Source organism: Sinocyclocheilus anshuiensis, unplaced genomic scaffold, assembly GCF_001515605.1.
Source record: "Sinocyclocheilus anshuiensis isolate Anshui unplaced genomic scaffold, SAMN03320099.WGS_v1.1 scaffold635, whole genome shotgun sequence".
Lineage (NCBI taxonomy): Eukaryota > Metazoa > Chordata > Actinopteri > Cypriniformes > Cyprinidae > Sinocyclocheilus > Sinocyclocheilus anshuiensis.
The window spans coordinates 369,719-396,292 of NW_015551039.1; the positions used below are offsets into that span (position 1 = coordinate 369,719).

The 26,574-nt window shown below is 37.1% G+C and overlaps 3 protein-coding genes across 4 annotated transcripts in view; 1 reads left to right on the top strand and 2 right to left on the bottom strand.

Moving 5' to 3' along the window:
* The window catches only part of LOC107661378 (sodium/hydrogen exchanger 6-like), a 12,394-nt gene extending 1,491 nt beyond the window's left edge, over nt 1–10,903 (bottom strand). The window contains exons 1-15 of the mRNA XM_016450919.1: nt 10,463–10,903; nt 9,297–9,496; nt 8,158–8,235; nt 7,935–8,011; nt 7,723–7,835; nt 6,883–6,988; nt 5,398–5,539; nt 5,094–5,199; nt 4,900–4,988; nt 3,715–3,828; nt 3,217–3,328; nt 2,699–2,852; nt 2,504–2,534; nt 2,330–2,412; nt 1,942–2,047 (exon numbers count right to left, since the gene is read on the bottom strand). Of these exons, the coding sequence (XP_016306405.1) occupies nt 1,942–2,047; nt 2,330–2,412; nt 2,504–2,534; nt 2,699–2,852; nt 3,217–3,328; nt 3,715–3,828; nt 4,900–4,988; nt 5,094–5,199; nt 5,398–5,539; nt 6,883–6,988; nt 7,723–7,835; nt 7,935–8,011; nt 8,158–8,235; nt 9,297–9,496; nt 10,463–10,739 (1,788 nt within the window). The 5' untranslated portion in view covers nt 10,740–10,903. The remainder of the gene's footprint in view (nt 1–1,941; nt 2,048–2,329; nt 2,413–2,503; nt 2,535–2,698; nt 2,853–3,216; nt 3,329–3,714; nt 3,829–4,899; nt 4,989–5,093; nt 5,200–5,397; nt 5,540–6,882; nt 6,989–7,722; nt 7,836–7,934; nt 8,012–8,157; nt 8,236–9,296; nt 9,497–10,462) is intronic.
* A 2,202-nt stretch (nt 10,904–13,105) lies between these two features.
* Nucleotides 13,106–16,697, top strand: LOC107661380 (membrane magnesium transporter 1). Its single transcript, XM_016450922.1, has 4 exons — nt 13,106–13,279; nt 15,512–15,564; nt 15,656–15,759; nt 15,875–16,697. The coding sequence occupies exons 1-4, from the start codon at nt 13,201–13,203 to the stop codon at nt 16,029–16,031; spliced, it is 393 nt and encodes a 130-aa protein (XP_016306408.1). The 5' UTR covers nt 13,106–13,200; the 3' UTR covers nt 16,032–16,697.
* A 1,867-nt stretch (nt 16,698–18,564) lies between these two features.
* Nucleotides 18,565–26,574, bottom strand: part of LOC107661381 (integrator complex subunit 6) — a 30,574-nt gene continuing 22,564 nt past the window's right edge. For both annotated transcript variants that reach the window (XM_016450924.1, XM_016450925.1), the window contains 9 exons: nt 25,634–25,728; nt 25,216–25,326; nt 24,808–25,023; nt 24,432–24,558; nt 23,294–23,436; nt 22,617–22,845; nt 21,379–21,747; nt 21,121–21,214; nt 18,565–19,732 (listed from right to left, as the gene is read on the bottom strand). In XM_016450924.1, the coding sequence (XP_016306410.1) occupies nt 19,630–19,732; nt 21,121–21,214; nt 21,379–21,747; nt 22,617–22,845; nt 23,294–23,436; nt 24,432–24,558; nt 24,808–25,023; nt 25,216–25,326; nt 25,634–25,728 (1,487 nt within the window). In that variant the 3' untranslated portion in view covers nt 18,565–19,629. The remainder of the gene's footprint in view (nt 19,733–21,120; nt 21,215–21,378; nt 21,748–22,616; nt 22,846–23,293; nt 23,437–24,431; nt 24,559–24,807; nt 25,024–25,215; nt 25,327–25,633; nt 25,729–26,574) is intronic.

A 26,574-nucleotide genomic window follows, 5' to 3' on the forward strand; every position in this document is an offset into this window, starting at 1 on the left:
CGGCCTACAGTGAGCAGAGGCCGGAGGCTAGCGTGAGGAACGGCGGGAGGGTTAGAGTGAGCAGAGGTGGGTGGGCTTGAGAATGGTGCGGACGTCCAGAAGGACATGTGACGACTCCGGGCTGGACTCCGCTTCGTCCACGGTGAAAGCTGATCCGGCGATTTACAGCGCAAAGTTGAAGTATTTCTTCAGCGACCAGCACGGATCAGCTCTAGGCATGACAAAGCAGATATCGTCCTCTTTTGGAAGACCAAACAAAGTAGTTTCGCTTTCACAACGAAGCACACAGCGTCTTTACGACATGGCGGCGGAAACAACAATACTACAGCGAGAATAAAAGTTACGCCTTCTTTCTTTGCGTGAACATTTGGGCGGCGTTATGCAAATCTTCCCACATCGTGACGTAGACATGTGGGGGCGTGTTAGAACGAGCTGTTTTAGGTAGGCGTGGCTGACTCTTAACTTTTATAAAGAATATCTCTTTGGATTTGAGACTTTACTCTTTGCAACTTTACAGATCTTCTTTATGCACCAAGAGCTTGTAACACTCCAAAGAGAAAGGACAAATTGAAATCGCATCATATGACCCCTTTAAGCAGCACAACTATTTTCAACACTGATAATAATAATAAATATTTCTTGAGCAGCAAATCAACATATTAGAATGATTTCTGAAGGATCATGTGACACTGAAGACTGGAAACACTGAATGCTGAAAATTCAGCTTTGACATCAGATTTTAAATATATTAAATATATTTTAAATTGTAGTAATATTTAATATTACATGTATTACTGTATTCTGGATCAAATAAATGCAGCCATGAGGAGTGTAAGAGACTTCTTTCAAAAACATTTTACCGACTCCAAACCTTTGAACCATAGTGTATACGAAGGTTATTTAATCACATGCTATTTTTTATCATCTTTTATATGTAATGTAATATCTCCAATAAAAATTATGATAAAATGTTTTCAAAAGTCTTTTATCAGCCAAATAAAAAAATCTGCACTTGGAATTAAAACCATCACAGTCCAATTAAATATGTTTCATAAAGAGTGGACTCTGGAATGAGGATCACTTGCCAGTTACAACTACTTACTAGAAGTGGCTCAGGAATAGTTAATTAGCCAGGTTGAATAGTGAATTTATTTTCAAATGTTTTATTTAACTCTTAATATTTTGCATGGAAGTGATACAAAGGGCATGAATTTAGAGATATAACTTTTCAAAGAGGCTTTTCGAATTCTGTGCTTTAAGAAGTTGCATCTCTGAAGTCTAAAGCCCTTTAAAACACTGTCTTTAAAATACTTGTGTAACAAACTCACTGCCTGCTATGAGCAATGTGAGGACTTTGGTGCAATAAAAACTAAAGATATTAAATGCTGGTCTATGTGCACATGCAGACAATGCCTAATAGTGTCTTACGTCATGAGAATTGGGTTTTTAAAACAACAAACAATGAAAAGTAATATTATTAAAAATGCGTATGTAATAATAATAATAATAATACACAGATTTGCTCATTTGTACTATTTACAAATGACAGGCTAAGTGATTTGATTTATGAAAAAGCATACAACTATCAAAACCTAATCATTGCAATGGATAGAAAGCTCTGATTATCCTAATAACACAGCAGTAACAGATGGCTTTATTTCTCTTGTTGACTATATCAATCCACATTCACTGTCTGTTCACACCTCTCTAGATAATCAGCTCTAGGAGGGGGGTAATTTGAGTCAGCTGTTCCAGCCTATTAAATGGCAATTAAGAGTGAATTTGAGGGGTCCGTCCCTATAAACACAGTTTCCGTCTGTCGCCATCTAACAGTACGCAGACCTAAATGACTAGTTCCTTCAGTGTTATCTGCCTAATCTAGCTAAAACATCTAGTACTACAGAGAATTATTAGTTCACTGTGTGCATGTAAAGTACAAACCTCATACGCCTGTGGGCTGGTGAGGCAACGTGCCAGAGGGCCACAGCAGGCTGGAAGTGTGGCAGTGAGCGGTGGGCCACTGTGGGTCAGAATGGGCTTTAGATAACTGCAAGTCAACAGGGTTAAGGCTTTGCACGATTTTGCATTTTATGAGATGATGTCATGATGCACATGTAAACAAATATGTGAATCGGATTGCATTTGCAACCTTTAGGTTTCATATAAACAGAACCGACATCTGAAATGACACACATTTGTGCGTGTAAACATACCTATTGTAGCACACTGCTTAGCATGTCAAATTTAAAGTTGGAGAACTGGATTGGTGTTTTACTCCCATCTTGTTCTTTATGCAGGTTACTAATAAGAGCTACACAGCAAAGGATACTTGTGATCAAAGTTGTACCAGATCCTGAAGAACCAGACGCTCTCCTGTTTAGTGCTCCTCCGCTCCACTCCATCAGGGCCGATCTGCAGACGGACACAGAGGAAATCCATCATTAAACAGCTCTGCTCTAAAAAGCCACTGTACTTTTGTCTACAGCAGACCAAAAACACTTACAAAGTTCTCCTGATCTGTGTCTACTCCAACACTGCCAAACACAGAACAGCATTACAGCAAATGTAAAAAAAACACTTATGATGCACAAAGGATGCAAATAAGAACAAAAGCCATGTTTAATGAGTTCCCCATTCCCATAGTCCACTTGTGTGACACAAAAAGCTCATTCAGACTAAAAGTGAGGTTTAAACTAACCGGATTTTCTGGCAGGACAGCATCTGAGTTGTGCCTCCACCGCAGATCCAAACGGTGAAGAAGACCACCAGCAGCGTGGTGGAGAACATCATCTGCCGCGCATACGTGGCCGTGTCCCTGATTGACAAGGCAAAGGTCATGGCGCCACGAAGACCTGGCGAGGAGTGGGGCAAGAACACCAAAAATTGGTTCACGCAGACCATAAATCTGATTTGTTTTTCCAATCTGATCTGTCCACAGTGTGATTCTGCAAGTTATGAAATCCGATCCATTTGGTCAGACAGTGGAGTCAAAACCCAGTTAATCTACATTAGCAATTACTTAAACATCAGTACAACGGCAAGAGATGTAAGAGAGTCAGTGTGGAAAACTGAAAAAAAAAATTTTTTGGAACAAAAACAAAACCAACAACAATGGGTTCAAGTCCATTTAACCTTAACTTTTGGTTTTGGCATGTCATTCTTCATAGTTTGGATCTTAGCTGACCATAGGAATCGCCTGCAGCTTTACACACAAACCTGCAAACATCATCATGTGCTGGAAGTTGGAGCTGATCTTGTATTTACGGCCCAAGTTCAACAGGAAGGAGAGGGGGTAGATGTTCGCCGCTCTGCCCAGAAACACAGCCAGCTGGGAGGAGAGGTGTCAAGGCATGACTGCAAAAATGGAGCTACCGCTGCACTGACAGCATCTACACCCTCTCTAGACATTTTGTCCTTCCCGAGGCCTTCAGAGGGCTCTGTTCATGAAAAAATGGTTCTGGGCAATTGATTTCTGGGAAACACAATGAGCTGTAACTCCCTGGACATATCAATCAACAACAACAGCCTGCCACTTTCTGGATGACATTAAGCAAAGTACTGCCACCCAACATAAACACACACACATGCTTTTTTAATAATAGAAATCCATCAGATTTTCCACTTGTTTTGCATTTGCTAAGAGCATTTTACCATTTTTTTTCTGTTTATTTATTCTTTAGACACAAAACTGAATTTCACATAGTCTCAGGATACGAATGCGCCCACTATGAAGATTGGGTTGAAGACGTGGTTCTTGAAGGTAAACAATGTCAAGCCCATGTAGGAAAATATGAAGTTCTCAGCCAGAAAATTCAGAAGCTCGAATAACTGAAAGAGAGCACAATGACAAGAAATCATAGTGAGATGTTTATATTATGTATATTTCATATTCCATAAACCAAAAAGAAATTTGGACAAGTTCAGCAAAGCTGCTCAGCAGTTTTTATAGTTAAAGCATTACTAGGGTAAAGGAAAAAAAATCATAATCATGTTGCAATGGCAGTCATGTCACATGAAATTGAGTCATCGGTGTCCCAACGCTTATTAGAACAAGGCCCTTGCTAGTGCCTAGAGTGTCTTCTGTATATACACTACTGTTTAAAATTTGGGAAAAAATGTTTTGAAAGAAATTAATACTTTTATTCAGGAATGACACATTAAATTAATCAAAAGTGACAGTACAGACATTTATAATATATATAATGTTAAGAAATCTATTTCAAATAAACATTGTTCTTTTGAATTTTCTATTCATCAAAAGATCCTAAAAAAAAATATCATGGTTTTCCACAAAATTTTAAGCAGCACAACTGTTTGATAATAATAACAAATGTGTCTTGATGTGACGCTGAAGACTGGAGTAATGACTGGCATAAATTACATTTTAAGTTCTTTTAAATTGTAACGATATTTCACAATATTGCTGTTTTACTGTATTTGTAGGGCTGCACGATTAATCGCATGCGATATTTAACGCGCATCTTATCAGCAAAGCCGGTTCTTTAATCAGCGGTAAATCTCCATCACCTGCGTGCTTTCACATTGAGCAGCATTAACTACACAGAGCCGTTGTTCACTAACGAGCTGCGCTAAACCACGTTCATATTCGCGCGATTTTTTGCGCAGCTCCTCAGTGAACAACGGCTCTGTGTAGTTAATGCTGCTCCATGTGAAAGCCCACAGGTGATGGAGATTTACCGCTGATTACAGAACCGGCTTTCTGACAAGATGCGCGTTAAATATCGCATGCGATTAATCGTGCAGCCCTATGTATTTGTAATCAAATAAATGCAGCCTTGGTGAGCAATGGTGAAAAAAATCTTACCGACCCCAAAGCGTTTAATGTTAGTGTTCATCATACACAATAGGGAGTGGAATAAAACAGCCTAAAATACTTACTTGTTTTGTCCTGTCCTGAGATTCAGGAGACAGATTGTTAAAGGTGTAATGGGCCTGTGTCATTCCACAGAACAGAACCGCCACCACACCTGAGAAACACAGCAAGAAGAGTAAAAACATGCATTCATTTATACAATAGTTTACGATATGTTTCTAGGTAGTTTTAGAAGACTCCGTGGGTGTCTCACGCTCACCTGTAAATCCACATGCCTCAGCCAGTAGGAATGTGCTCCAGGACATGAGGAAGAACAGTGCCGTCTCCAGCAATGGAAAGTCCCTAAGCTTAGTGAACTTAGTAACGTGAAAAGGAGTCAACGAAAATAACTTTAGGATGAAGAATCTACTAATTAACATTAGTAGTGACAATCAAATAGAAAGAAGAATGTATGCATGCCACAGGTTATATTCAAACACATCCCATTTCATAAGTCACCACGGTCATACAAATGTGTTATAACAAAAATAAGCACCATACAATATTGAACCAGTATAGGATATCAATGCAGTTACGACTCCAGTTGCCACTCCAAGAGCAAAAGAACCACTGAAGACCCCCAGGAAGATGCCAAAGGACTTCAGCATGGCCATGGCTTCAAACGTGTGGCTGTTGTCTCCTTCAGGCTGATATCCAACAATTGACCTGGAAAAAGAACGCAGATACATTCACACACACTCATACATTGTATGATATTAACATATGAAAGTAATTCTAATGTCAGAAATTTAAAAGGGTAAAGAATTTTAAAGAAAGAGATTTCTCTGTTCTTCTTTTTTGCAATAGTGCAACAGATCCATTTGCTATTGGAAAACCATAACGAACATTAACATTATGAGCAGGACTGGAAAATGTGCTAATGTTTAGGTAACCTCTGAACTCTGACACATTAGTATCAGATAAGTGTGCTCAGCAGAGATATTCAATTTATTTTCCATTTCCCAGTCTCTGCACTGTTTTCTTAAAGAGGTCATATTATACATATTCTATCATCTATTTTTTCCCCTGAGGTCCATAATGTCAGCAAGGTTTCTGTGTAATTTAGTTTTTCCAACCTATCTCTGAAAATGTGGAATCGTTAAAATCAGACTAAAATGACTGGGAACTTTATTGAAAAAAAACTAATGTTGGTATATGCCAAACACCTTCCCATATTCTGCTCTTATAGCTTAGGAGTCGTTGTTTTTTGCAGCTTAATTTAAATACATATTTTTCCATGTATTAGGATAGAAATGAAGTTCTGAAAGACCAAGGAAGATTTGATTCCTCATGATATGACCCCTTTAATTAGTACCTGATGTCCAAATGGTGTGCTCAAATTATTAAATGACATTTTTAGCATTTAGGATAGGCAGGAACAAGAGAAAACTTTCTAGAGGACCACAGTATCACTTCAAACTATGAAGCAAATGGCTATCATCCAATCAGCAAATACCCACAGCTCTGCCCCATCCACACCTTCCATAACCGTGATGCTAATTAACTTCAGAATTCCCCTACAGGTAGTTCAAATAAAGTAGAAAGGGATTCTTGTTCTTTGAGGAATGAGGCGCTACTCAGATCTTTCTTTAGCTTCATTACAGGTGCTGGTGTGAAGCATATCTGTGGGTCATTTACTCGGCATGTTCTGGTACAGACCAGTCAATGCACACACTAAAAATCCACTCTGCAGGCTCAAAGCTAAATGTGCAGCACACCCATTGATGGGCGTTCTCAGTGTCTGGTTCCCGCCCTCTGTATAAGCCACACCTCTAGGGCTGTGATGCCCCGCCCCACTTTGCCTTCCGTAATAAAGCAGCATGCTGGAGCAGATGAAAGGTCCAGCAGAGAAAGAATCGGATGTTAAATGAAAAGTGTTAATTATTCGTTCTGCATTGTGTTTATAAAAACCCAAAACAGTTATATCTCAAAATCAGTAATATTAGTGAATTTAAAAAAAGCAGTTTGTATATATAGCAGTGTATAATCATGAGCAGTAGAGGACTTACGAGGACAGTACGACAGCGACGGCATCATTCAGAACACTTTCTCCAAACAGCAGAGCGTACAAGTCAGCATCCACCTGCAGCTCATTGAAGATGGCCAGAACTGTCACTACAAAACAAAACAAAACACAAATCAACCTTCTGCTAAGCCCCGCCTTAACAAACATTACTGACCAATCCTGCTGTAGCACCTGTTGCAATCTGCCATTTTGTCGGATGTGCTATTCTAATGCAATTTCTAAAGGACGTCCGGAGCGTCTGGATAGTTTTAAACTCAATTTTACATTTAGTATTTTAAAATATGGTAAAATGTTGCCTGGGCATAATAATGGCACAAGGTACCAAAAGAGGATACACATGGAAATTTGAAGTTCACTGTATGCATTTTTTAATCATGTTACTGCATATTTTAACAATGGCAGATAAAATATTTGAAATGTCACAATTGATTCCATTCCATGCAAGAATAACATCCATTCAATACAGGAACACATTTTACTGAAATTTGTGTTGGTAATGTCATTTTCAAATTTATTCCTGTACACAGGGACATCCTGTACGGCTTGGAAAGGGGTCAATTCCAGACAACAAATGACTTTGATATGCAACTTAATTATAATCATTTCCTAAAATAGCACTAGACTTCAGAAAGTGCAGATGAATTCTGCTAGAGCAAAAAAATAAAATTATCTAGGCTTCGTTTAGAAATTCCATAACACATCCCTCTTGCAAAAAAAATCCAAAGACATATATATACATCATTTTCCAAATAAATGTGATTGAAATACACCTTAAAACACCATGATTGCATTTAGGCATTGTTACAGGGACTCTGACTAGTACCTGGGTCAGTGGCTGAGACAATGGCACCAAAGAAAAGGCAATCAGTGAAGAAGAAATCACCACCCAGATGGCCAATTTGCTTCATCAGCATCACACAGCCATACATTAACAACCTGAAAAACAAACCGCACACCTCTGAACGCTGGTTCTCACCCTCATCGCCGGAGCAACCACTTGAAAAAGCACTGACAAAAGACATTGTGTGCACTGACCCAATGATGAAACAAGACACCACGGTTCCCACAAACGCGTAGGCAAGAATGGAGCCCAAGTTCCTGAAGAAATGTCTCTGAAACACAGACAGAAGAATTTAAATGAATAATGAGCTTTGATTTATCTACGGTGAGCATTACATCATCTTGTGCACACAACATCTGGTCTGTATTAATGAATATATATATATATATATATATATAAAAAAAAAACAGCTCTTACTCGTTTTAAACTGTATCCAGCATGAAAAATGATGGGAGGCAAGAGAATATTGAAGAAGACCTCTGGGTCAAAGGTCACCTGAAACAGAATTAGAATGATACAGTTACTGACATTTTATTCACCTTTTATCAAATGAGAAGAGGTTTTAAAAATTGCACTACTGTTCAAAAGTTTGGGGTCGGTAAGATTTTTTTATTTTTTATGTTTTCAATTAAATCTATTATGCTCACCAAGGCTGCATTAACTTGATAAAAAAATACAGTAAAACCAGTACTATTATGAAATATGATTACAATTTTTATTTGAATATATCTTAAAATGCAATTTATTCCTGTAATGACAAAGCTGAATTGTTAGCATCATTACTCCAGTCTTCAGTGTCACATGATCCTTCAGAAATCGTTCTAATATGCAGATTTGCTGCTCAAGAAAAAATTATTAATAATATCAATGTTAAAAACAGTTGTGCTGCTTATTTTTGAAGGTTCAAAAGTACTGGATTTATTTGTAATTTGACAATCTTTTGTAACATTGTTACTAACAGCTTTGATCAATTTAATGTGCCCTTGCTAAAAAAAGGAAATTTCTTTCAAAACGGATATGTTTTTTAAAAATCTGAGCTATATCCTCTTATCAGTGGTTTGACTGGAGATAATTTGGGGCAATCAAGTCTAAATTTAGTTTAATTAACAGGGTTCAAGGGTTAAATAAGACTCATTTTATGCACATTAAAATGTATTTGAAACCTAAGTTATGCCATTTTTAAACCTCAATGTTTTATCTGAGATAGAAGCAGTTATGTTTCATGCATCTGTTGTGTGAAGGGTATGTTCAGAAAATTACTGTTTAGAAACCAACCAACCACCATTACTTCTATCAGGCACTGAATTCATATGTGTGAGTTTGTGTGTTGAAATTAAATTATTGGAACAAAGTTAAACCAGGAATTTGTTTGAAACGTCTAGCGAACACAACTGAGTTCAGCAAAACAGACTGGCTATCAGTCTAAAAACAGATGCAAGTATGAGTCATATTCAAATAAATTCTGAGTTCCCCAAACTTTTGTGGTTGAAGTCCAGCATCTGAATCTGTGTTGTAGGTCAAACGGCTGCTGTATGAGTTGTGATGTGATATTTTACCTTGCGGAGCATCTCGTTGTCCTGAATGTCATTGACTTCACTTCCACTGATCTCTCCTTTCAGCGTGTACTCATAGAACTTACCACTCACATTCACCAGCAGTGTGGCTGGACTGGCATTGACATTACAGCTCAGTGTAACATTGTTCATGTCGCTGGGTACATGAATAGCATAACGCAGGACAACACCCACAAGCAACCCTGATGAGAGACAGAAACATTGCATTGCAACGTTTAATTAAAATGATTCAGTACATTTTAAGTTTCTAAATATTAGTTTTTTTTAATCCCACAACAAAATTGTCAAACTCTAGTGAGCTGCCTACCTAGATTTACTGTCATCACAAAAGCTGAAGAGATGTACCATGGTTATTTTTATTAGCTTATAATAAACTCTAAAACATGTTTTGTTAACGGAAATAAAGCTGCAATTAGAAGCACAGCTGAAATAAGTTGAAGTTGAAGCACTAAAATTACTAACTGTAAATGAATAAACAAAAAACTGAAATAAAATTCAATCTCAAGTAAAAATCAATCAAACCAAAACAGTAATATTAAAGAAAACAACAAGAAAAAAAAATGATAACCTCACAACAAAATGACTAAAAAACAAATAATAAATGAATTACACTAAAACAAAAATAAATGCTGACAGTATAAAAATAAAAGCTGATTCAAAATATGAATACAACTATAATCTAAAATAACATAATATATAAGAAATATATACATTATAAAAAAATTGTTTTGTACACAAGCTCCAGAATAACCCATCTGAGAAGAGGACTTCCAGTTGTAACTGATTGCAAATAACCCTTTAGGTAAAAAAAAAAAAAAACTCTTTACAATCAAAAAGGGTTTCCTTAAATTAAGGCTCTAATAATTTTTGGGATGACAACAGCAAAGCTATTGAAATCTTGCGTTTGTGTTTTGAAACAGCCCAGCATATGCAGGAGAAGCAGTGAGGCAGATTAACTCCTGCTGGACAGGCCCTGTTCTCCAGTGCTAAAACTCCCACACTGCCCTTTGAACAGTCATGATCATGCATGGCGTACTTTCATTAACAGATCCCATGCATTTGTAGACTTTATTGCGGTAAGCATGCTGCTGACCACACAGTTCATATGTGCGATCAAAGAGGCAGCAGATGATCACGCCTGTCCTCACCATATATCATTGCCAGTCCCGTCTCGTGCAGAAACCTGAACCGGCGGTGTTTGAACAACCATATGGTCAGGATTGTCAGAGTGAGGAGAAGGATAAAGACCAGCAGATCGGCGCTGTCTTGCCGGTGGCTTTCTTCAGCTTTCTTCTCTGTCACGATGTTCTCCATCGCACTGTCTTCAGCTCGGCACAGGCACGAGCAGAGGGAGCTCGCCAAAACAAACAGAGACAGTCTTCTCCAAATACTCATCGCGGCGTTGATTTCACATGTAGAGCCCATGTTGGCATTTCTTTTACGTGGAAAGACAGAAGAAGAAGAATGCACTACGCTCAGGATCGCTGAACACAGGCAGGCTCATTAGCAGATACAATCATAGGCTGCTGTAGATTGTTCCTGATTCCCAGCTAGGCCCCGCCCACTGCGCGTGACGTCACGTGGCCACTCAAACAACGTGTTCGTGCAGTTCATAATGCGCAAACGCTGCGCATAATTGTAGATGTTTTCATTTATTGTGCATCGTCATTGTGGAACATTGTCATATCTGTAATAATAGGTATTCCATCATGACAAGGGGGTTCAAATCCCCACTCACTCACATTTTTTTGTGTATTGCAGTAAAACCCTCATGTCTCATTCCACATATTCCTAAACTGTGTGAAACAGGTCAAATTCAGAAGTTACTGAGGGAGAACAGTCATGCATTTGTCACAGATATAACTGAAACCCACACCCTCAGGAAAACAGCCACTGTTTCGATCACTATATGTTCCGTTTTTTTAAATACATTGTGTAGTTTATTTTCTGTACAACAGTGTAGTTACAGTGAAATAATAAATAAATAAATGTTTAGTTTATCCTCTTGAGAACCAGAAGAAAACGTTTTGTGAATTTCGTTGTTTTTTTTATGTCAATACATTGGTTGAAGCATAAGAAACAAATGGAGAACAAAATCATTTTTGAAAAAAATATATTTTATTCATATTTTATTCTATGTCCTTTGTAGAGGACGCCAGAACTAAGTTATTCAAAAATAAATAGACATGAAAGGCATGTATAGGCAAAAACAATGTTTTATTTTTAATTTTTTCATTCACAACTCTAGGGTTCAATGTTTCATTCACCACTCTAGGGTTCACTCACCACTTTAGGATTCAGGCTATTTTTAGTCAAACTTTGTACAAAGATGATTCTCAACTATGTTATGAAAGATATAACAGAATGATTTGATAATAACTAGTAAAGTAATAACTTGGCAACATTTAAGAATATCTCATATTTCATAGGAATATTGATCTATAATTCCTTTCCCTGTTGACTTGTTGCGTCTCCCCAAAATACCTGATTAACATGATGTTTGTCCTGGTGTCCTCTACAGAAGACATGTATGAAAATTATGCCCTGTTTCATAACAAAAAGTCATATTCTGATTTGAAAACCCATAACATTTTTCTGAGAGTTTATTTACGACAAACAATTAGAAAATTTGCCAGATTTAAATGATAATTACAAAACATTATCATATTTCCTTAAAGGGGTCATATGATGCGATTTCAGTTTTTCCTTTCTCTTTGAAGTGTTACAAGCTCTTGGTGCATAAAGAAGATCTGTAAAGTTGCAAAGACTAAAGTCTCAAATCCAAAGAGATATTCTTTATAAAAGTTAAGAGTCAGCCACGCCTACCTAAAACGGCTCGTTCTAACACGCCCCCACATGTCTACATCACGATGTGGGAAGATTTGCATAACGCCGCACAAATGTTCACGCAAAGAAAGAAGGCGTAACTTTTATTCTCACTGTAGTATTGTTGCTGCCGCGGCCATGTCGAGACGCTGTGTGTTTCGTTGTGAAAGCGAAACTACTTTGTTTGGTCTTCCAAAAGAGGACGATATCCGCTTCATCATGCCTAGAGCCGATGAGCTTTGTAAAAATCGACGCGTTTCAGAAAGGCGAGGCATAGAGGAGAAACAATAATGTACAGTATGTGGAAAATAATGTGTTTTTTGAACCTTAAACCGCATAAACACATTGCATTACACCAAATACACAAAATAATGTTCTTTTTAGCAGCATCATATGACCCCTTTAACAGTGCTAAATTTGACCATTCTGTCGATATCAGTCATATTCAAAGACCAAGGAGAGGGAGTGTTTACGATCAAACCTCCAAACATTTGATTTCTCTAAAAAGCCCTGAATGTGCTCTGTATCAACATCAATTTCACTAAAACATAATGTCCTCTACAGAGAACAAAAGTCTATGCCTGGGTCCCAGGAGGATATGTTTAAATCAATAGTTTTATTGTATTGTCAGAGATTTTAAACAGGCTACAGGTGTTGAGATTAATTTTGAAGTTAAGAATATTTTATTCGTTCATTAAACAAATATGTAAGTGTTATACGTAGAACAAAGAAGATAATACGTTTTGAATACTTAGAATTCTGGAAAAGATGTACAGCCTTGGATTTTTATTCAAATTAATTTTATATTTAATTGTGGAGACTTTTGTGTTAAAATTCACATTGTAAATTGTATGTTAATACCTCACTGTACACAGATGATTATTTTTGTAAATATTCTTCTGTTCTCTTACACTCGCTGTGTCTCTTTAAATGCAGTGCACGTTTAAAAGTGGCAGTGGGCAACCGGAAGTGCGATTAGTGCGGCGGTGATGACGCAGCGCTCATTGAGGACTGCTTCACGCGCTTCGGCAGTTGCTCGATCGGTTGTGCTCGAGTGAAAATGGCTTCGTCCTTTTGGAAAGGTGTTGTCGGTGTAGGCCTTTTCGCCTTGGCACACGCAGCTTTTTCGGCAGCACAGCGTAAGTATCGTTCATCCAGAAGCGGGAGGTAACGGACGGACATGTTGTTATTCAGTAAGCTGTAAGTTAGCTGATTGTGGCCCAGCGGCGAGTGCGGCCTCTCTGCGGAGCTCAGTGTGCATGACAGCTTCAGCTGCACTCAAACCCTAGCGAGGCTGCCTATCTAGACTGAATGTTGGAGAGCGTTCGAACGGAATATTCTGTCCAAGAACGCTGTATAGGTAGGCAGCTCGCTAGGCTTTGAGACACAACCGTTATAACATCACAATACACGCTTAAGAAGTTATTTTCTACCGTGAATCACTGACTGAGTGAGTCAGTCTGACTGAGACTTATGAGAGATCAGTGTTTGTGTGGAGTTTTATCGGGGCGTTTATGTAACCCATTGTGCTTGGTCTTTCAGAAGTAATTCTCTTTACTCTGCAAACGTAACGTATTCAGACTTTCTCCAAAGATTGTGTGTTGAGTAACCTTTAATAAGGAACTAAATGATAGTGTAATGAAAATTTGATCGTAGCAAGAGTACAAAAATATACAAATTCATCCGCTATTTCTGTTGTAGTGATGTCCGATTTGTTCGTTTGAGTCGGATCTTTTCATTGAACCGATTCGTTCACTTATCGCTCTGGGGTGCGTTTCCCAAAAGTATCGCAGGGTGGTCGCAAGTTCCGTTGTTACCAATAGAGTTCAATGGAAGCAATGGAGCTTTAGGAAAAGGCACCCCTGAACGATTCTGTAACATGTTCGATTGAATCGATCCGGCGGTTTTCGATTCACTGAACCGAGAATGGTCTCTTCTGAACATACTGACTCGTAATGAACGGACAACCGACGAATTCATTTATTTAAAAACCTTTATTAAATCTTCTCAAATAACAAACGGGCATTATCATTGTTAAGCAGAATAAATCCAATCAAAATACATTAAAAATATATTTTAAAATTAAGTAATTATTTGTAGTTCATAATAATATATCTTATTAAATATATCTTTATTGTATTGTGCTTGTATATATCAAAATAAAAGCAAATTTTAACAAATGAAACTTAAAGGGCATTTAATAATAATAATAATAATAAGCAGCAAGTAACTTCAAGTCATTCCTTTTTCAGCTGCTTTAAGGATTTTCCAAATCATTTTTAAATGCAACAAAATTTGGAGCAACTTTAACAAATTTACATTTGTGTAAATACAACTTACCACTAAGCAAAATATTATTCTACAAAACTACATCCTCTTTGTTTTGCAATTAATTTAATAATGTGGTAAGCAAAACCAGGCCAAATTGAGGCTTTAATTAACCAAATTTTGTTTTTTGGATGAATTGAATCATTGCTTCATTAACTGAAGTGTGACACATGAAATTACAATAAACACCCTTAAATAATAAAACCTAATCAAAAATCATGCTAAAAAGCAGTATGTGACTAATGTGGCTGGGATGTCAGAGACCAAAAATCGTGACATCTGCATGTTTGCTTAAGTTTCTAATTCTATAAGCTTGACATATAATGCAAAGCTAGGTAGCGTAATTATGATGTTTTTAGACTCTTTGAGACGAATTGTTCGAAAGAACCGATTCACAGAAACAACTCAGGCTTCCCATGACAAGATGCAAACGATTAGCAGTAGTGACATTTTTGCATGTACTATCAGCTTTGAATTATATGCCAAGCATATAGAATTAGAAACCTGAGCAAACATGCAAATGTCAAGAGGCTGTGAACTTTTAAAAACTTTTAATGTGGATGGATGGTTGGTCATTTTGTGCTTTTTTTGTGCGTGTGTGCGCTATATGAATTAACTACATGTACTTGCTATAATTTTAAGGTTGTTGGTGTGTGAAATAATGCATAATTTACTAATATTATTATAGTAAATATAACTAGGGCACTTTAAAATGAAGTGTTATCCTGTTTGCATTTAAAGTGCTGTTGCTGCAAAATCAATTATACACTTTTGTTTAGATTGAATGATTTAATGCAGGGCTGTCCAAACTTGGTCCTGGAGGGCCGGTGTCCTGAAGAGTTTAGCTCCAACCCCAATTAAACACACCTGAACCAGCTAATCAAGCTATTATAGGCATACTAGAAACCTAAAGGCAGGTGTGCTGAGGCAAGTTGTAGCTAAACTCTGCAGGACACCGGCCCTCCAGAACCGAGTTTGGGCACCCCTGATTTAATGCCTCTCACACATCCTAAAAAAAAAGAGATTTTCTTTTCTTTTTCCAGACCGATCCTACATGAGACTGACAGAAAAAGAGAATGAAACATTACCTATAGATGTAAGTTGCAATCAGCTACAAGACACTGATCACATTGAATCACATGCATTTGTTGTTTTCCTCAATACAGCTTCTCTTGTGTTGTTTTCAGATAGTGTTACAGACTTTGTTATCGTTTGTGATCACATGTTACGGCATAGTTCACATCTCAGGTGAATTCAAAGACATGGATGCTTCTTCAGAGCTCAAAAACAAGTAAGCACATGCAGATGTGTTTTTCTGAGATCATAAAGTAACACCTGGCTGTATCAGAAATATGCTGTTCCTGATGATACATTATAAGCGGTCTTGTCTCTTTTGCTCTTAACAGGACATTTGACACATTGAGAAATCACCCGTCTTTCTACCTGTTCAATCACCGAGGCCGAGTACTCTTCTGCCCACCAGAGCAAGAGCCCTCCACTCCCAGCGCCCAGGCCTTGCCCTCCAATCCCCTGCGGTTACGCAAGCTGGAAAATTATCATTGAGACTTGCCTTCAGTAGGCTGCCTTGCCCGGTTTCTTTTTTTTTTCTTTCTTAAATTAATTTGTTAGCTCCTTGGTTGAAAGGGAAAATAAGCATATTTTCCTGTCTATGTATATGTGAATATGCTGTACAAACATGCATCTATTGTGGTTACTATTTTGTCAATGGACTGTGCCAACTCCTTTTCCAGCTGATATGTTTGTAAATACTTATTGCTTGGGAGTCTTAAGTCTGTAGGTTACGGCTGTAGCCTTCTTGGCTGTCGCACACAGGGCACGAATCCTACCATGTACATTGTCGGTTTGCCATGTTTTTTGGCTGAACTGACCCTAACTGCAACCGGTTCTTCCCTGTCCCCGTCTGAATTGCGGTCAATATTATGGACCATAAATTGTATTAGTGTTCAGAAGCGGAAGCTTTGATTACTGAACTTGAAATTTGAGCTCATAATACTGAAAGTGATTAAAACTATTAAAACATGCCTGAGCAAGGCCACAATAGATTGTAGAATAATAGCAATTCTAACAATACTGTGAACACTCAGTGGGAATGAATGGTACATTTTGTTTTTTGAGGGGAGGGGAGGGGGCGGGGGGGGTGTTTTCTGATTTATTTCATGTTGAGACACAACTCCTTATTTTTACCTTAATAAAAGCTGACATTTTCTTTATGAATTTGCTATTTGGATGAAATCCAGATTTTTTTTTGCTGCTTTATTTTGTAGTTACAGTCTATTATGATATCTGAAGACCTGCTAACCCACTAAAAAGTTTTTATTTTGTGCTATAAACAGTTTTATGTGTGGATCTGGAGCATTCATGGACATGTATGGTTGTGGTAAATCAACCTGGTTATCCATTGTTTTCCGTGTAAGTAGAGAATGGCCAGTTGAAATGGTCCGGTTTAAGCCTGTAATTATACTAATCCTTCACTAAGCCACTTTTTTTTTCTTTTTTTTTTGTGCTAGAGGAGACCTGCTAAGTACCAGCAATGGCAACCCCCTTATCACAGCACTGTTTGGTCTGCTCTTCTGGTATTAATTGCAGCTTGTGTGACATTGTTTTAAACATGGAAATCATATTTCCTTTCCATATTTTGTGGGATAATGCTTGCTTGTTGTCGGTATGACTTTAGAGTAGTTGCATTGCTGTAGTTGTACTTTAATATTAACATGAATCAAACACTGAGGTTGAAAGTCTTAGCTAGGCTAACATTTTAGGCTGTTATCTATAATTGGTCAAAGGTTTGATCATTTCTACAGCTGTATTTAGAGTTGTAGTTGTGGCAAAATGTCTCAGTTTGCATCATAAGTGCTTGTTAGTTTTGATTTGCAATGGCTGATTCACTGCAGGGTGCAATGTTATAACATTGTAATGTCATTGTGAGGCTGATAAAAAAATTACTTTTTTATTATGTAGTATATACTAGATCAGGGATAGGCAATGTCGGTCCTGCAGTGTTTAGCTCCAACCCTAATCAAACACACCTGAACAAGCTAATCAATGTCTTCAGGATTACTAAAAATGCTACAGGCAGGTGAGTTTTTGTCAGGGTTGTAGGACAGCGGCACTCCAGGACCAATGTTGCCTATCCCTGCACTAGATTACATTATCTATTGTGATGGGAAAATGAGTAAGTTCAGGAGACAGCAACATGTGGTGCAAGATTCCATAATAGACAATTGGGTCTATTAATAACGCGAGAGATACAGGTGTTAGAAGAGACAAGGTAACCAAATGCAGAACATTGCAAAAATATAACAAGATGGAAACCAGCCCATTTCAAGATTGGAGTGAGAACAGCTGCTTACAGGGTTACATGCTTGTAGTGTTTGGGATTTTAAGAATAAGCCTATAGACTTGAAAGATAAAGAAAAGAAAAAAAAACAGTATAAAATCAAAAAATCTTGTATGCAGATCACCTATACTTCAACCAAAGCACAATTCATTTCAAACACTTAAGGGTGTTCTGTGCAAAATATCCACATTAAAGACAGCTTTATACAATATACATACACTACCTTTCAAAAGTTTGGGGGTGAGTATTTTTTTAAAGTCTCATACCCTATACTGTATCAAAAATACTGTAGTATTGTGAAATATTAATACAATTTAATATTTTAAAATGTATTAATTTAAGCAGCCATTACTCCAGTGTCACATGATTCTTCAGAAATCATTCTAATATGCTGATCTGTTGCTCAACAAAGATATCGTATTAACAGTGTTGAAAACAGTTGGGCTGCTTAATATAATATTGGCAACCATGATTCATTTTATTTCAGGATTCTTTGATGAATAGAAAGTTCAAAATATCAGCATTTATTTGAAATAGAAATCTTTTGTAACGTGTTTACTGTCACTTATTTAATGCATTCTTGCTTAATAAAAATATTCATTAAAAAAATCGTATTGACCACACATTACATAATTACGTACAAATTATATATAAAATTACACAATGCACACATTTTCTTTGTATTTTTTATTGTTATTTTTCATTGTTTTCATTAAAAAAATCATAAAACTTTGTCTATATAATATCAGTTCACAAAATGTTTTATACAATTCTTAAAATATTTTTATGCTCTTGTAGCAATACCATCCAAAAATAATCTATATTATTTATGAACATTAAAAAGTGGTATACATCTGTTTTTAAAAATGAACAAAACATACAAGGTCACTAATGTAAGTTGTGTCTGTGCAATGAAACCAAGCGAAGGATGACGAAAGATGTCATGCTGGACAGAATCTAAACTCTGCTGTGGACCAGTTCATTTCACACCATAGCTGGCATTTCCCATTTGTGTGATGAGCCAAGCATGTTTCATTGGACACTATTGCTTATAGGACACTGAATGATGCTAATCTATGTGACATTACATATCACCACGAATTTAACCACAGGCCAGCTATCACATCTCATACTGAATCTCCAAAGTCATTAGGAAAAATCTGCATTAACTGTAAAAACGTGTTTTCCACAATTAAGGAGTAAAATTGAGCTTGCCGTACTTAAGATTGTAGGGTTATTGCTCTTGAGAAGGTCCAACTATGTTGTTAACCCCATTACTTGTGGGCATTTCATGCAAACACAAATCCATCATAGATTTTACATACTATTATAAACTCTGAACTTTCCATTGATGCCAAATAACAGTGGACAGACATAATATATAAACATAATTCACGTGACAGATGCTGACCTCTGCCTCGGATGACCCTGTAAAATCTCACAGTGGCTGAGGCTTGGCTTTTCTGGAGTGTGCTTATTCATCATTCATTATTTTATGGTTAAATTACGGTCATTATCAGGCCCAGAAAGCCTGCAAATTGACAGAAAACCCCCGTCAAACCTGGAGCGCCTCCCTCATTGTGAGCACTCTTTCAGAGTTGTGACACAATTCAGTAACTGGAAGCGCCTGGAGCGTGCATGAGCCAGACAGGCCTCCATCCTCCCTAATTTACTCTCTCCTTCGCTAAATCTCCTCATAAAGCAAGTACTGAGGCTGATGGGTCGGCCCGTGTGCTCAGTTGGCCTGCGCTGCTGCTTCTCTGTCGTCTCGTGTGTGTCTCAGCCGTGAGATGTGACGTCTCACTATCTGCTGTGGACGTTGTTGAGTTGTGTGGGCAGCATCTGTCTGTCTTCAATCTCCTCCAGAGCGCTCTCCAGCTGCTGGATCAGCACACGCTTCTTAAACCTGAGAGAGAGAGACAGCTATTTAGCTGGATTACGTGACATTATATTATATAATATACAGTATATGTTATTATATAATATATAAAAACATAAACATACTTTACATACTAACAAGTAACTTTGAGAAACAAAATAGAAAAACATAATTTTACCAGCTTTCAGAGAATGTCTTAAACATTTTTTTTCTTTCTCTATTGACAATTTTTCTTTGAAGCATGAATATAACAACATTTAGTATATTCTTAAAAATACTTTTTATGCAAGTTTGCTTCTAAAGTAAATTTATTTAATTTTAAGAATATTTAGGTACGTATACAAGACAAAATTTCGGATTAAGAATTTTTTTTTTGCAGTCTATCAGTGAGCTTCTGTACTAACTTTGGAGAGAATTCTGTGAAATTTTATGATGCAGTGAATTTTGGTACATTAATCTTTGAACTGAATTTTTTGGGGTTGATTTTATAATGCAGTCAGAAAGTAGGGGAGAGATGGGGAAAGTGAACATGAAGAAGCAGGTGACCAGTGTTGTTATTGTAAATTAAAACTAAAACCAAAAAACTAAAACATTGAAATAAAGCTGAAAAAAAAAAAGATATAAATATTAGATGCAAAACTTAGTTCACCCAAGAATTTGAATTCTGTCATCATTTACTCACTCTGAAGACTAAAGGAAATCTGTTCATCATTTAAAGTGATCACATCTTTCCACAAGACTTGGATTAAACCGCTTGATTCATATGGATAGGTTTTACAACACCTTTATGACCTTTTTCGGATCTTCTAAGTTTTAGTTACCTGGCCTTTCAATGGAGGGTCAGAAACCTCTCAAGTTTCATTAAAAATATCTTAATTTGTGTTTCAATAATTAACCAAAATCTAATGGGTTTGGAACGACATGAGGGTGAGTAAACGATTACAGAATTTTCAAATTAGGGTGAACTATACCTTTAAGCTTTAACTTAGAAAACTTAAATGAAAATTACAAATGTTGCCTTGGCTACTAACTGAAATAAAACAACTTGAAGTTGAAGTACTAAAATTGCTGAAACTAAAAGTGAAATAAAAATAAATAAAAACGATATATATATATAACAATAAAAAAGAAGCACAATAAAATTACTAAAATTAAAATGTAAGCTGAAAAGCATGTAGCTCAAATAACTAAAACATAAACTACAATTAAAATTAAAACTGAAAACATAAAAAAAATATATTAATAAATACTATAATATTTTATAAATAATACTAAAACAACACTGCAGGTGACATGTAGAAATATACTCGTTAGAGACCGGTGGGGGAACGATCTGTTTGCTGAGGAAGTGTTTAGGAAACCTGTGTCATTGGTGAGAGGAGAAAGGCCTGTGAGCGTTTGAAGAGAGCTCTCACCTGGCTGCCTCTTTGATGGCATGATGAATAAAGTACCTCTGCACTGATGCTGGCCCCTTCACCTCCTCCAGTAACCTGAATATTGCCTCATAATCTGCACAAAAGAATAAGCAATTCAGTTTAGCTTTATTAATTCCTACAAATATATACCCTCTTTCATAGTGCAAGTGCACTTGATTTAAGCTAGAGAATAGTTCAAAGAGAATACAGAAATGAATTGCATGAATAATTAATTTGGTATTATATCCAGATACTCACTGCGGCCAGGCTTGCGGACTTCTTTGAGGACTCGAGTGCGCAGCTCCGCGTTACTCCCCTCCAGGGGAATCATAACAATTGTGCCCTGTGCTGGAGTGTCTCCTCCATTGCCCTCCTCCGCCCCCTCCTGGCTCGGGGGACTCAGGTCCTCACAGTTTTGTGTGAGATCAGAGGGTCTCTCATCCGGACAGTTCTCCAGTCCTATTCTCTCCTCCTCGCCATCTGGTGTCCCCACCTCTCCTCTGTCCTCCACAGGCGCAGGTCCTCCTCCCTCTCCATCCACTCCTCCAGGCCACCCGTCTCCAGCCTCCTCGCCTGGCACTTGCTCACCGTTGCTTTCTGTGCCTCCTACACTGTTTCCCTCAGCTCCTGTAGGGGAAAATATATGACGGCATATTATTATTTATATTTATGGTAAGTTTTTCAACATACTCTTATGCAATGTTTGCAAGACTGTTTGGAATACCATACTACTCATATGATTTCTGCAGTATATAGTATATAAACTACCATTCATTCAAAAGTTTGGGGTCAGTAAGGTTTTTTGAAAGAAATTAATACTTTAATTGAGGAAGAATGCATTAAATTGATCAAAAGTGACAGTAAAGACATTTATAATGACACAAGGGATTTCTATTTCAAATAAATGCTGTGCTTTTGAATTTTCTATTCATCAAAGAATCCTGGAAAAAAAATATTTATTGAGTGTCAAATTAGCATATTAGAATGATTTCTGAAGGATCATGTGACACTGAATACTGGAGTAATGATGCTGAAAATTCAGCTTTCCATCAAAGAAATTAATTGCATAAAAAAAATATATATATATTATATATATATATATAAATAGAAAACAGTTATTTTAAATTATAATAATTAAAACACAAACTTCAATGTACTTGACAAGAGGAAATTACAGATGTGATATTTGATACTATAATACTAATTATTTAATCAGACTGGAAATTTAATTACAAATGGAAAACATTTGGCAACACTTTACAGTGTCATTGTTACATATGACGTACGTATTATAGTAATAACAGTAAATTATGCATAATTACACACAAGTAACCCTAAACCAAATACTAATCCTAACCCTATATTACATACAGTTTGAAAGCATGGATTAATGCCTACTCTTGCAATAAAAAAAAAATAGTAGGCAGTATGCAGTATGTAAGTATTTAGTACACAGCAAGCTAAGAATCAGTCAGCCGTGACTCAGAGGACTTTACCTTTGTGTAGTGGGATGGTTTTGATGATTCCTTGCTGGCCCTGAGTCCCTGTAGGGCCCTTGCCCAGGACATGATTGGTTATTATTGGAAGAGTTTGGGGCTGGCGCAGCAGAGGGGACATACTCCTCCTCCTCTTCAGGGCAGTGCCTGAGTTAAGATCCCCAGTGTTACCCCGCTTCTTATTTTGCATGCCTGTCACAAACTCATCTGCTTCATCGATCATCATTCCCTGTTGTTGGGAGAAGAGGGAAAACAAAACAACTTAGCATCTAAGGCACTTCGGTTTTGACTTGTAATTTTTATTATCAGTGGACCCTTTTCACATTTCCGAGGTTCTCAGAAGCAGAAGTGGTCGTAGTTGGGTGAACTTCTATAGTGGTGAAATTTGTGGGGGAAAAAAAATATCATTCCCATTTGCTCTAACAGCAAAAGAAAACATTCATGATAGCATTTCCATGACTTTCCAAAAGAGACAAAAATATCAGGAGCTTGATTACGATGGTCAGAAAAGAGGAAGATGTCAAATTTGCCAACACTCCCTCAGCCGTTGTACTAGAAACACCCACACAGCAGCAACTAGCTTTTTTAAATGTAATGCCAAAATAGTATAATACAAAGTATAGTGCTATAATATGCACTGGAAATGCCATAGGACCATAGGTTTGACATGCAAGCACCTTCTTGTCCTGCTTGAATGGGTTGCCAAATGTGTGCAGTCGTTTGGGCTGGTCTGGATCAATCTCACGCAGAGGTGATAGCATCATCTTCAAATACTCCTGATAATTTCCCATCTGCCCCACTGGAATACTGTGCAAGGAGTCTACAGAATCATGGAAAAATATTCAATAATAAACAAATATCAGGTGTCCATTCATGAACATTTTTGATGACGTCAACATTCGAAGTGTAAATCTATGAAAAGAAAACAGTTTCTCTTGTTGCTATGCTAAATCAAAGTCCTTTTAAGACAAGTCATGTCACTCGGCGGCCATCTTTGAAACGCCTCTCTGGCATGCAAGTGCAGCTACTATCTCTTTGAATGGGGAAACATCAAATTCTCCAAAACTGTTCACTAAGCGTACAATTAAATTTCATATTTTAAATCACCAAAGAAATCTGACAACAACTTTGTCATAAATGTTGTTACTTTTGCTCAAATAGCGTTACAAAAAGCTTATTTTTCAAGCTAGATCAGCCAGTGCACATGCGCAGTCCTAAGAGCACGTCTCAGAACGCTGACTGTTTCTATAGCAACCGGGACTTCTAACGGCAGCTGCAGTGACACGCTGACTTTACCGATTAGCGATTGGCTCTTTCATTCAGAAGGCGGGGCTTCCTGCGATTGAGCGGCCATTTTTCCCCATTCAAAACTATAGGAGTGACACGCCTTGGGTATTCTTTGGCTAAATGCATATGGCCATTGTATAAAAACAAAACAAAACGGGTTACTTTCTGTTTCTTGCTGTGTCATCAAAAAAGCTAACCTATATAGTGTAAAGGTGTGATCACATTTACCGTTTTCGTGGGTGAAATCCTGTCATTTAAATAGAAATCGACCATGAATTTCGTGTGAGGTTAAAAGATTTCCCCATGCAAATTTCACTGAGGGTTCAAGTTTTAAGGTTTTAAAGTGACTTCTGTGTGAGCTGTGCTTTATACATCTATACAATTGACAATAGACAACAGCTCTTTTTTGCCTGCGAAAATTAGCTGAAGTTTTGCTTATGTGGCTGCATCTTAAGTCATGTTTGGCAGATTTTAACAGTTATGAAGGTTCACTTTGCAAAATGTAATTTTTGTCTTTGGTACAATTACCATCATCCTGGCCTCTGATTAGCTTCTGTGTTGTCCTCAGAAGGTTGAAACGCATCCGAGTCACTTGATCTACAAGGTTCTGTCGCGGAATATCATAAGCGTTCCTATAGGCCTGCGGCTTCAAATCCTTTAAGAAAAAGTGAGTAAATGATGATAGAAGTTACATTTTTATCTAACGTAAAGAAATTTGCATATGTTTAAATCAGACTTAGATGTCTAGTCAGAAGAATTCATCAGAATGAACCCGCATCAGCAAGAAAATATGATTTAAAAGAGTCAAATGTAACTACATTCTGACCCCCAAACGTGAATGGAGACATGATTGATTTCAAATAGACTCTATAATGTAATTCAGCCCCACTCAAACTGTCTGTACCTTGTTGAGAAGTGCAATCTGGAAACCAGCAAACTCTTTAAAGTTCATGTCGATGAGTCGGAGGGGAACCTCGCCTGTGATGCCCTGCAGGAGCTGCTTGAAATCACGGCGGTGTGCCAGAGACAGGGCACTCGAGTGGTTCTTAACCTTGATGCCCGTCTCTTGAGGAAGCTTCTTCCCGACAGACACAATAAGACGGTCTGACTCAATCTTTGCCTTGGGAATCAAGTACAAGTTTATTTAAAAAGCTGCATCACTCAGGCCTCATACAGATTGGATTTAATACTGAATGAATACAATATGTTAATATGTAATCTAGAACATTTAAAGGAATGTTATGAGTTTGAATACTATTTTAACTTGCAAAAACTGTGCAGGTTTAACTTTCAGCAGCTAAATCGTGCTCACCTGCTGGCTGAGTTTTTTTAGGTAGGAAATGACACTGTAGCTCAAGCCACAGTCCATGTTGTCAGAGATGAGATTTGGGGCTCCCATCATCCTCAGCGCCTTCTTGATAGGCTGCAGTCAGAAAAAAGAGAGGAAGAGTGGAGAAGCAGAGACAAAGGAAGTGAAAATGAGGACACACTCAGGGTGAATCTGCACTCAGAGCACATATCCTTGACCTCATTACAGCTGTTAACAGACTATAGAACAAATAAAGCTCATAAGAGGGGTTGGATTATAAGCGACCCTTGAGTGCATCTAAGAGTCCATGAATTGTATATTGCATTCATTTATATGCATAAAGAAGTTGTCTTTTTGTAAGCAGGACACTTCTGTGCTCTACTGGGATGTCTTTTTTAAGTAGGAATGAATAGTGTCTCACCAAGAGAAAGTAAGGAGGCATGGACTTCAGGTACATTTCAAAGGCCTGCCGCCACTTGAGGTTTGGTTTTAGCTTGTGCACTTTAAATAAATCATCTGTAAGGAGAATAAGAGATGGTAAGTGTGCTGAAGAAAGTCAGATGCTACATTGCAGCACTAAATCGCTTCCTTTAAGTCATTTTCCAAAAGGAGGAAATGAGAGATGTACAAAACGTGTACACAATTTATGCAGCAATGTACAAAAAAAAAAGTATAAATGTTACTGCATTACATAAAAGTTTTTATTTTGTAGAATTTTTATGTGTTCTTTTTCAGTACTTTTTATTTATTTTAATCAGTTTTTTAAATTCCAATTATAATTATTTTTAATTATTATTATTTTTATTCCTTTGTGTGTGTATATGCCCTCAAAAGATTGGGATCAGATTTTATTTTTTTAAAGACATCTCTTCTGCTCATCAAGGCTGCATTTATTTGATCAAAAATACAGAAAAAACAGTAATATTGTTTTGAAATAATGGTTTTCTATTTTAATATACTTTAAAATATTATTTCTGTGATGCAAACCTGAATTTTCAGCATCATTACTCCAGTCTTCAGTGTCACATGATCCTTCAGAAATCATTCTAATATGCTGATTTATTATCAATTATGTTGGAACCAGGTGTGCTGTTAAAAAGATATTTTTTGGAACCTGTGATACTTTTTTCAGGATTCTTTGATGAATAAAAAGTTAAAAGTTAAAAAGAACAGCATTTATTCAAAATAAAAATATTTTCTAACAATCTAAGTCTTTATCACTTTTTATCATTTTAACACACCCTTGCTAAAATAAAAGTATTAATTTCTTTCAAAAAAATAAAGAAAAAAAGTGACCCCAAACCTTTGAACGGTAGTGTATTTTTTTTTAGAAAAGATTTCTATTTTGAATATGTATATATA

Bases quoted from the DNA above. Each gene is read 5' to 3' on its own strand.
- LOC107661380 (XM_016450922.1), top strand. From the start codon at position 13,201: ATGGCTTCGTCCTTTTGGAAAGGTGTTGTCGGTGTAGGCCTTTTCGCC. The intron at 13,280-15,511 runs GTAAGTATCGTT...TTCTTTTTCCAG, and splicing joins AGCTTTTTCGGCAGCACAGC to ACCGATCCTACATGAGACTG. The intron at 15,565-15,655 runs GTAAGTTGCAAT...TGTTGTTTTCAG, and splicing joins ATGAAACATTACCTATAGAT to ATAGTGTTACAGACTTTGTT.